General features: G+C 38.7%; 1 protein-coding gene across 1 annotated transcript; it reads left to right on the forward strand.

Moving 5' to 3' along the window:
- The first annotated feature begins 1,431 nt into the window (after window positions 1-1,431).
- Window positions 1,432-11,511, forward strand: LOC135419556 (cytochrome P450 2J6-like). The gene is made up of 9 exons (XM_064666086.1): window positions 1,432-2,138; window positions 3,722-3,884; window positions 4,245-4,394; window positions 5,347-5,507; window positions 7,678-7,854; window positions 8,477-8,618; window positions 10,093-10,280; window positions 10,523-10,664; window positions 11,178-11,511. The coding sequence occupies exons 1-9, from the start codon at window positions 1,968-1,970 to the stop codon at window positions 11,354-11,356; spliced, it is 1,473 nt and encodes a 490-aa protein (XP_064522156.1). The 5' UTR covers window positions 1,432-1,967; the 3' UTR covers window positions 11,357-11,511.

Here is an 11,511-nt window from a genome sequence, read left to right on the forward strand (position 1 = left end):
AACGTGGGAAGGTGAGCTCCCTCTCTGAGTAGCTGCATCCAGTACTTGCCTGGCCATGAGCTTTGTGAGTGGGAGGTGGGGATTATTCCTGAAACTGAATTTGGGGCGTAGAGTGTAAGTAATGGGGTGCAGACAAGCTGCCATGAGGCTAGTAAGGCACAGGCCATGGCATGTTTCAGTTCCAAAGTCTAAGCAGAGGGTGAATGGATCTTCCTCTGAGAGCTGAAAGGCACAAAGAGAAGAGAACAGGCCAGGAGCTCTCCTGGGGAAAGGGAAAGCAGGAGGATTCACTGGTTAGAGGGATATCTTTCTGTTCTGCTGAGCTCTAACCCCGCCTACCCAAGGATTCAATTCTCATGGAAGGTGAGAATTGAATTGATCTTATCTTACCAGGCTTCCCTTTTCCTGGTCCCCCAACACCATCTTGTATGAGGAGGAAAGCAATTTGTATTCCCTTTAATGTCTCTTCCAAAGACTTGGCAAAGCTGTTTGGCAGCTGCCTTTCTAAATGCAAGCAATTCACATCTAGGCTGCGAGGTACAATCACCAGAATGTGGCTAATTTGTGTGGAAAAGTCAGAGTAAGTCTGGAGAGCCAGGGGAGATGCAGAGTAGCCAGCCAGGACTGTTCAGGGGCCAGATGGGACTGCAAGTGCACAGGGCAGGCAAGCCTCGGGGGCTGTGAGTGTCCTCTCAAGGAGACTTTGGAAAATACTGAATTCAGAGTTGGGAGCAGTTTGAGATATAGAAAGCACAACATCAGTGAAGGAACTACAAGTCATACAAGTGGTCTCTGAAGTAGACAATTCAGTTCCTCAGTTTGATCCCAGCTCTCAGTTCAACTGCTGGCCAGCAACACTGGGCAAATGTTATCTCTCTGCCTCGCTTCTGGGGTAAATCAACTTGCTTCACACCTCACAACTTTTGGTTTTAGCTGTGCCAGCTCCATAAGTTTGGCATGTGAGCAGGAAGACCATCTTAGGTGACTTCCCAGAATGCCACATGCTCCTGACTAAGTCAGATGAGCCGAGTCTAAGCTAGTGCTGTTCCTGCGCAAGCGCCAAAGCTGTATTGTCTGAAATGCCCCACTTTGCAGAGCTGGATTTGCTCAGGTGCATGAGAGTGCTTGTGAAAGAAGCTCACAGAGGCAGCTGTGCATCATCTTTACTCCTGCTGCAAGCAATTCAGTGGGATTAGCAGAGAGGCAGCTGGAGGAGGAGGGAGAAATTATGCTTTCTGCTTCGTCATGAAAACCATGCAGCCCCACTTACCCGTGCAGCTGAACAGGGAGTCTGTGGACACCTGGGTGTTATGCCATTATAATCATCAAACTCCTGTTACCCAATGATTAATTTGAGTAATTTACATTTTATGTGCCCCAGGCACAAAATTAAAAGGTTTGGCCAAAGACCTTACAATACAAACCGTGAGGAAAACCAAAATATTAAAGGAGTAGCAGAGAACATCAGAGTCAAACAATAATATGGGGCAAGTGAAGGGGCAGTGCATGTGGTTGGTGCACGTGATGGCTACTGATCAGCCTGAACTTTCATTAACCCCACCATCCTTGGGTGTGAAAACTCTTGGGAAATTTTTTTTATTTCTCTGTTCTTGCAAGAGTTTTTTTATGAAACTAGAATTGTGGGCAAAGATTTTTGTCACAGCAGCTGTCATGGCACAAGGAGGTAAACAATAAACCTACATTTTGCATCCCTTGAAGAAACAACGATTGACAGATTTATAGCTGCAATGTGAAGGAGTGATGACATATACGCTTAAAAATAAGAACAATTAATTCTCTGGGGTGGAGAATTAAAGTGATAAAGAGGGAAAGATGGAGAGGCACAGAAATTTCAACATCTTTTTCTCTTCTTGGGGAGGTACCAGCAAAGCAAGATAAAGTGGGTCTATCCTCTGTCTACAGAGCAGCTGTCCAGAGACAACGTTGCTGTGTAAATCAGGAGGGAAATGGTAACAGTGAGTGGAGTGCTGGTATTTTTTGTGGTGTCTCTGCTGATTATACAGTTCCTGAAACTGCAATGGATGCGAAGACGACTCCCCCCTGGACCAACTCCATACCCCTTCTTTGGAAACCTGTTGCAGATGAACTTCAGAATTCATCATGAGAACCTTAAAAAAGTATGTATTTTCTGGCAAATAATTAGTAGACTCATAAGCTGATTTGAAAGAAAATGTGTTTAACATAGTCTTATTTTGAATGCTAGGGAGGGATTTATTCTAAATTACATAAATGTGAAAATGGAGATGATTAAAATATCTGTTTCTTGGTATGAAAATTTGCACTTACAATGAAATAAACAATTAAAACCTTATGTGCTTACGAACAAAACCATACTGATGATAATAGTCCTGCCTTACACATAGGAAAAAGACGCATTTTACAACAGAGTCTTTAGTTCTGTGTAACCTTTTGTATCTCTGTTGTTGCACTGGCAATTTTAAGTATTCCTTGAAATTGCTACTGAGGGCATATATGTTTTCAGTATAGAAAGGATGAGGTTTTTTATACTTATTCAACAGATTTTTTGAAAGATCTTAGAATCCTTTTTTTTCTGACATACAATTTGGTCAGATTTTCACAAGAGACTTCAGTCTTCTGAGCATGACTGAGCTTTTAAGTGACTGAACTAATTCACTGTATGCCTATACTCAAGCCCTTTTTTAAGTCCAGTTGTAATGTCTAGCATTTCTAAAGTTTGTACCATGTTGTTTTATAATCCCCATACATATATATTAAATATTTAACATTTATATGTATAAGTAATATCACCTAATTTTCTCTCTTTATATTCAACCTTCCTTTTCCCTGGTTCTTCCATATCCTGCCAGTTCTTTGCTCTTGAGCTGCCTATTTCAAGCCAAAGTAGTGTTATTCTACAGCATAAAATAATAGGCAGTGCCTGTCTGCTGCCTCTTCTTCTATATCTGACCCCCCAAACCTGAAGAACAGTATTGTTCATCCCAAGATTTCAAAAGACATGAATTAGTCCTTACAAAAATGGAATTAAACACAAATGTGCAAGCATGTCCATATGCATTTTTACTCAGTGTGCATACCTGTTCCCTCTTGTTTGCTCCCAAGCAGCAAAATTTTGTACTCCTTTAGTCCTGAATTTCTTGGGATGTTTTGGCAATATCCCCCTCTTCCCGGGCCATTCTGCTCCACAGACTTGCTACTTTTCTAGTTCCTGATTCAGCAGCCAGGGCAAGGACTGTCTTGCCCACTTCCAGTGATTTCTGCATGCACAGCATTTGAAGACAAGGCTATCACAGCTGAGCTAGAAAGGAGAGGGTGATTCCTGCATCAGTCACCTTCTTGGCTGCTTTTGCTAGTCTTGATACACAAAGGGGAACCTGTAGATGGGTCATGTCAAACTCATGAGCTAATGCTTTCTTGTAATAGATAGTGAAGATGTAAGAGACCATCTACAATGAGTTTGAATTGTAAGACGTGATAAATAGCATTTGCAGACTTTGGCAATGTTGGTTAACGTTTTAGAAACATCTTGATCTTTAGTAAGTGAGACTTTAGATAGAAACCTGACTTCAGACTACATAATATGTAAAAACAGATTTGCTGCTCTCTTCTCAAAGTCAGTCACCCTTGGGGCACCTGCCAAGGGAAAGGATCTGGTTTATTTTGTTTGATTTAAATGTACTGGTTCTTACCCATGTTGTTCTGATACTGCTTTGTTCTACAGATGGCCAAAATTTATGGTAATATCTTCACCTTATGGGTTCCACAAGGTCCTGTAGTTGTCCTACAAGGGTTTCAGGCAGTGAAAGAAGGTCTGACTGTTCATGCTGAAGATGTTGCTGGAAGGCCCACAGGAGGTCTCTTTCACTTTGTGTCACATGGAAATGGTAATTATTATTCTCAGAAATTCTTTTCATGTGTTCGTTCCAACCCTAGTTTTGGAAATTGATTTAGAGCCTCAATGCCCTTAATTTATAATTGGGAAAAAAGTTTATTATTTTCATGAGTTTTTTGAAACAGTTCTATTTCTGATTCCAGCATTATTGTTGGAACAATAATGGCACCATAGAAGTAATGTGAGAGTTTCTATACAGGAAATAGATGGCTAAACTGCAAGAAGAAAGGAAAGAGGAATGCTGGTAAAAATTTGAAATAATTAGAATAAAAGAGCAGCTTCTTGGATGTATCAACTGTATCAATTCATTAATTTATAAGGTATTGACAGCATTAATTCATTATGATCCCAGGTGTTATGTTCTCTAATGGCCATCTCTGGAAGCAGCAGAGGCGTTTTGGAATTGCAACAATGAGGAAAATGGGAGTAGGGAAGAAAACCCAGGAGTATCGGCTACAAGAGGAGGCCTGTCATTTGGTGGAATATTTACAGAAAACCAATGGTATGTGACTTGGTGGGCAGGTCAGTCTGTGCAGTGGGAGATTTTGCTGAAGGATGGGTTACCATTAGCTTTTCAAACTATTTGATTACAAAAATGGGTTTAAAGTGTATATGCAGAGCTGAGTCTCAAAGGTCTGTATCATGTGACCTGCATGAGACATTTCCTTGCAGGAGTGTGAAACCCCACAGCCTGAGCTTAGAACTGGAATCTCCTATCTGGTTGTATATACCAGTATATATAATATACCAGTATGTGTATACTGGTCCCTATCTGTTAGTGCTATTACTTCTGAGTCAGCTTTACATTACTCATGGCAACAGCATCAGGGTAAGAGCAAACAGTAACAAAATCAGTGTCACAACACCCCATACTCCTGTGCAGAAAAGAAAAACAAAACATAAAATATGAAATGCTTTGATCAAGGCTGCACAACCCTGTTCTCTGCTCTGGTAAGTGCAGTGGAAAAAGCTCAGCTCACATGGCTTGTGGTGAAGCTCCTCAGTAGAGAGGGAGTTTGTTCAGGTTGTGCTACTGAATAACAGGGTGAGTCCATAGGTAGTAGGCTCAAATATTCTATCATTATATGAGCAAAGAATAGGAGGTAGTTCTCAATTCATCTATGTATTTAATGTCTCATCTGACAATTTTGGTACCCTGGTTATTGCCAAACATGAGATCTACTGATGCCAAGGTTCAGTGGAATCTGGGCATTTTTGTAATTATTACTACTAATTCCATTCCCACCAGCAGTTTTGCGTTTTTTTAACCATCAGTGTGTTTTAGGTGTCTGAAGTTACTTTTTGACTCGGGCTTTTTACCAACAAATTGGGATTTGCCATCCAGTGAACTAATTAATGTCAGAAATGTTTACAAAATGTTATCAGTTCTCCTGTCAGTGGGTAAAGCAGGAACAGTTAAGTGCTAATAGTGAATGCAGTTCATTGTTTTACAGGAAAACCTCTGGACCCCACTATGCCTGTTGTTCATGCTGTCGCAAATGTGATTTGTTCTGTGATTTTCGGACATCGCTTCTCCAGAGATGATGAAAATTTCCACCGCTTGATTGAATCCATCGATGCCATAACAGCATTTGGGAACAGCATCGCTTTTTTTGTGAGGAAAATTAGTTTTGTTTGTTTGTTTGTTTGATTGCTTTCTATAGATAGACAATTAAAAAGGCAACTTGATTGTTACTTCTATAACAAAAATAAATACTGGTGCACCTGGAATTGCTGAAGTATGCATCAGAACAGTACTTCCAGATGCCTAGTTCAAAACTTGTTTCAATTGCTTATGTTTCATCATAGGACAGACATTTCCTGTGTCTGGGGGACAGAGATGGAAACACAAAGGTTTGTTACATGTCTGGGAGACGTACAAAGGACTTTCTTGCATAAGCACTACCTGTACAACTGTGGTGTTTGAAACAATCCCTGAAACTCAGCAGTAAAATACAGGTCCAAATATCTGAAAAGCTCAGAGAAAGACTAATATTAATTTCTGTCTGGCAAAGTGGCTTTCTTCATTCTGGTATGATATGGCTGTCAAAAAATGTCAGGAGTAATATGGGTCTTTACTACTTCCTTCACTACTGCTAACTAACTTCATAGAAAATGAAGTAGAGCAACTGTTTTGTGCAAAGGTAACATGTCATGAAATTGCTTAATGGTAGTTTTCCCCTATAGCTTTTGGCAGCAACACCTGTCCCATCTCTGCACATCCTTACAAGAATTCAGTGGTTTGGTCCACTGGAGGGAAAAATTCTCTCTTGCTTCTGTGTGTGCAGCTGTGACTGCAGCTGCCAAAGCAGTGGCACAGATGGCCTCAAACAGGGGCAGTTTTATAATGAACAGGTTTTGAATGGAAACCACAGTACTGTGTATAGTCAAAAAGTCAATTTACCCATGTATGAGGCAGCTGCTTCTGCAGAACTTGCTGGAACTCATCTGGCTTTTTCACAGTTTTGCATGATTTCCACCATCTCTGACTAACTGGAAACTGCTGTACTCAAGGTCCTAGAGAATTTGAGGACTAATTCAATACTTTTGGTAGATAAGCTAAAATAAAACTACTTATGATTTTTTATCCCAGGAGATGCAGGTTGAATCATTCCTAAACTACCTTCTAGCCAGGGTAGACACAGGTTCAGCTATTTCCAAGCTTCTCTCAGTAGGTATTTTTATAAACTGTTCTTAAAACATCTTAATTGTATATCAACAGCCAACAAAAACATTCTAGTCCCGCATTTCATTCTGTCCTGCTCTCCACAGTGTTTCACAGGGATGTACAATCCTTTAATGATGGGCTGTACTAATCTGTTTTCCTGGTAAGTGGACAGATAGTGTCAAGCAAAATTATGCAGTAGGATGAAGAAGAAATACAAGCCAGGAATCTGAATAGGCTTGTGGGGAGATAAATCTTTGTCATGCAATTGCCATTTAAATAGATGAGCCCAGAAGTTATGGCCGAATGCATAATTTAAGCTGCAGTAATTCTGTAACTGGAGGGACATGATGCAATCTTTAAAAGGGGAAAACAGGAAGTGAAATGAAATAGAGGAATAGAATTCACCTAGGAAGTGTTTTATTTCTTCTCTGCTGAGATGTGGTTTTGTAATGGTATAAGGACAAGAGTGTGAATATGTTTAGAACAATGAATAAACAGAAGGGAATCCCCCCTCAGTATTTCTATGTCATTTAATTGTTTTGCATATCACAAGGGTGTGATACATTTGCTTCTCATCTATGAGAAGGTGATCTGAGTAAAATCTCAATGCATTCAGTATTCTGCCATAAGAAAATAAACCCGGGTTTGGATAGTTCTATTTTCAGTCAGCAGATGTGTCAAGGAAGTCAGCCTGGATCTGGGTTTTTTTAGTGATGAAATAGAAATATGTTTGTTGGATAAAGTGAGAACAGGGACATGTTTCGTAGGAGGTCCTTGGTACTAAAGGTGAGCCTAGCAAAGAATTGGGGTACAGAGGAATTTAATTTATTCTTTGTATATCACATTTGTATAATCTTATAGTACACATATATGTAATACATATAATTTTGTAGTATAAAACCAAGAGAAATTCTGCTCAAGAGAAAAATGGGATTTAGAAAGGCTTTAATGACACGTGGGATAGGCACTATCCTTTCAGTCTAATGGGGAAGATTCAGTCATCAGTCTTTCATTTGTTTTTATCACTACCCAGAAGCCTGTATAGGATTCAAATTTAGTTTGCTGAATACCACATATTTATAGGTAATACCACATATCTAAAATATCTATTTTATAGGTATGTGAACTGTTTCCCTGGCTTACAAGTCATTTCCTAGCAGCATATAAAGAGGCTGAGTCCAAATTAGATTTTGTGAAAGCTCTATTAGCAAAGGAAGTTGAAAGCCACAAAGAAAAAAGAAAAGCGGACGAAAATCGAGATTTCATCGATTACTATTTGGCTGAGATAGATAAAGTGAGTATCTCTGAACTCCTCTCACACTTCACTAACAACAAGCGATTTTAAGTGTTCCTTTGATTATAATGATATCTAATATAAATATAGAAGTATACAATTTCTCCATAGGAAACCTTATACACAGATGAATGAAAAAACCTGACAGTAAATGATAGCAGCAAGAGGAAGAAGTAATAAAGTGAGTTAATTTTCAGGTAGATTATCCATAACTACAATAGCAACAGATCTGCATATGGTTAAGTTACAACTAGAAATGACAGTTATGATGAGATTTGCAGCAGGAGTAGAAAGTATGTACAGTAGTAACTGTGTCATGGCTGAAGAACAAGATGTGTATATGGATAAGATAAATTGACATGTGTATTGGAGAATATTAGAAAATGGTTTCCTTTTATTCAGAAAATTTTATTTTCTAGCCCTTTTGTGGTTTTGTGGTTTATGTGGATTTTTTTGTTTGTTTGTTTGTTTTGTTTGCTTGGGTTTTTTGTGTGTGCCTGTTTTTTTCTTTTGTGGGGGAAGGAAGGTGAGGGCTTTTTGTGTAGTATCAGTAAATACTCCTGTGAGGTGGTTTAGTTCTTTTTTTGTGTGCCATAACTTTCTTTTCAATTCATATCTGCAGACTAAAGGAGATGCTGAATCTACTTACGATGAAGAAAATTTGATCCAGACTATTTTTGACCTCTTTATAGCAGGTACAGAAACTACAGCCACCACTTTACGTTGGGCATTGCTCTTTATGGCGATTTATCCTGACATTCAAGGTAAGCACATCCAAAGAGGTCTCCAACTCTTTAGCAATTATACAAGTTCAAATAGTAGCAGTGCCTCTTCAAAGAATAGTAGAGCAAACTAATTATTAGAGTATAAATCAGGTGAACTGAACGTATCTGTTTCTTGATGTATCCTTTCTAACATACAGGCCAGTTATTTCAGGTTTTGTTTTCAAGAGATCTACACAGAATGCAAGATGTGATTAATTTAATTAGATGGAGGAGTTTAGTCTCTGACAAGGTAAATTGCTCCATTGCCTTTCCACAGACAAGAATGATTAGACTTCCACTGAGGACAAGGTGGAGCCTTCAGGTCATCCTTTTAAATCCATGACTGCTATTCCTTGATTTGCTCCTCGCTTCTTGCAGCAGAAATAACTAAAATACAGTGGGATGTTTTTAATATATGTAGTTATTCCATCAGTCTTAGAACTTCAAACACAGATATCTATATATAAACAGGGTTGAGTATATTGGGCTGAGTATCTTGAAAATGTGTGCTTTTAATAATGATATTAACAGAAGAAAGATACAGGTTGGCAGAGTAAAATGAGTGAAAAGGTAGAGTCAGAGTGTATGAGATAGAAAGGATTAGAAGGTATATAAATCACTTCAACAGCCTCATATTTGAGAGTTTAAGCTTGGTACCAGGCACAGCAGGAGCCTGGCAAGTAGAAAATAGCGGAAGTGTAAAGGAGAAAGGATCTCTGATTTTTGTTACAAAGCACTGCTCCAAAAGACCTAAAATTTGAGACTGGATTGCATGTACTGAATTTTCACATGGTCTCTCACCCTCTTAGGATATATTAAAACATTCTTAAGTTTCCTTGGGCGATTCTAATTGCAATTATAAAGGCTGTATTATTAATAAAAAATTAATCAGAAATTGCCAATTCAGCTCATATTATAAGTTAAAAAAAAAAGAAGTTCTTGAGAAAAAGTAATTTAATTAATTAATTACATTAATTAAATTAATTAATTAATTGTGTAAGTGCTTCCGAAGGCAAGTAATTACAGGATAGCAGTTAGGCCACCTGTAGATGACAAGCAAAATCTGTGTGCTTCTAAGTGAAGAATAATCCTTGATCAATTACTAAACTTCTCTCCTAATACACAGTTAATATTTTTTTCCAGTTGACTCCCTGCTTGTAAAAATAAATACTAATAAAAATATTTTTATAAATTACCTTAGAACAATAAATGTAACAGGAACCTACATCTTCTTATAGAATTACTTAATCTGCCATTACTATTTTTGAAGTATTATTTGGGTATGCAACCTATAAACAACCTTAACTTCAGATTTTACTCAGATCATCGTATGGGAAGTTGAAGGCATTCTTTTTTATAAAATATCTTTTTCATCTTGTTGGATGCTATTTTGACTGTAAAAAGCAATAAGAAAAATGAATGCAGACTTTATAAATTGTTGGTTGTATATTTAAAGCTGAATATTCCTCCTTAGAGAAAGTTCAGAAGGAGCTGGATGCTGTTCTTGGTTGTTCCCATGTATTTTGCTATGAGGACAGAAAGAAGTTGCCCTATACAAACGCTGTAGTTCACGAGATCCAGCGATACAGTAATATAATCTTAATTGCACTTCCCAGACTGAGTCTGAAGGACACGGAGCTGCTGGGATATCATGTTCCAAAGGTACAAATGTGCTGCATATTTGAATATCTTTGATTTTGGTCCATCAGATGATTTCAGACAGGCTTTTGAGGGTTTTTCTGATTAGGGACATGAACTCTTGTATCCTCTGTGTTCTAGCAGTGCCCCTAAGCTCTGACTGTCTCTGTTGGTGGCCTTTCACAAGGAAAGGTGCACTTTGTCCTAAATATTAGTAGATTCTAAGGTGGTAATTTCTGTTCACACCATTGTTCCTCTTTTTTCAGAACACCGTAATTCTTGCAAATATAGACTCTGTTCTGTCTGATCCTGGAAAATGGGAGACACCTGATCAGTTCAACCCAGGCCACTTTCTGGATAAAGATGGAAACTTTGTAAACAGAGAAGCATTCTTACCATTCGCAATAGGTATGTGCACTGAACAGGGATTTATTTACTCCTTGTGATAACAACTCAAGATCCATTCATTCCCCAAAATGACTGGGAAGGGACCCATGAAAGGGCGTATACACACATTCCACTGCCCTAAAGATCTCCAAGAAGGGAGAGGTCCGACTGTACGTGGAAAAGATAGGAAGAGAAGGAATGACACATGGAAAAGTTTTTCTTCGGAGACAGATCCAATTTTTCTTGGAGAAGAGATCCAATTATCAAAGTAGTGGCAGGAAAATCCATGGTGCTAGGAAGACTATAAGTGTAAACTATATCACCCTGGTGATCATTTCTGTAATGTTTTCCTGCCTGCTGTAAATATAGATCAAAACTTTCTGTGGAAACAAAAGCAGCCTTTCAGTCCCGAACCATTAAATGACAAAGTTAAGAGAAAAGGACAAGGTCTGCAGAAAACAAGCAAACGAGCAGATTAGAGAGGGAGGTATGGTAGAAACCTTTTGGTTGATTGCCTTTTCTGTCTCTTCACAGGGCAGCGTGTGTGCATGGGGGAGCTGTTGGCAAGGATGGAGCTCTTTATTGTCTTTTCCACCCTGCTACAGGCATTCACGTTCACCCTTCCAGAAGGAGTGAAGGAAGTCAACACCAAGTTTGTTTTTGGGAGCACGATGAAGCCACCTCCCTACCAGATCTGTGCCATTCCTCGGTAGGAAATGGTAGATGAAGGGAAGAGTTATTCTGTAAAATTACTTCTATATGTGAATTCCTTTTTCCATGTCTTCAGATTTTTCTTTCCTCTTCATTTGGTTAATCACTACCCTGAAAAATGTTTTTCAGATAGTTGCATCTTGAGGATTATAATTAC

The sequence above is a fragment of the Pseudopipra pipra genome, chromosome 10, assembly GCF_036250125.1.
Source record: "Pseudopipra pipra isolate bDixPip1 chromosome 10, bDixPip1.hap1, whole genome shotgun sequence".
Classification (NCBI taxonomy): domain Eukaryota; kingdom Metazoa; phylum Chordata; class Aves; order Passeriformes; family Pipridae; genus Pseudopipra; species Pseudopipra pipra.

Excerpts from the sequence above, each read along its gene's own strand:
- LOC135419556 (XM_064666086.1), top strand. The coding sequence starts at position 1,968 with ATGGTAACAGTGAGTGGAGTGCTGGTATTTTTTGTGGTGTCTCTGCTG. Across the intron at positions 5,508-7,677 it reads GGAACAGCATCGCTTTTTTT|GTATGTGAACTGTTTCCCTG; the intron begins GTGAGGAAAATT and ends TCTATTTTATAG. Across the intron at positions 10,281-10,522 it reads TGGGATATCATGTTCCAAAG|AACACCGTAATTCTTGCAAA; the intron begins GTACAAATGTGC and ends CTCTTTTTTCAG.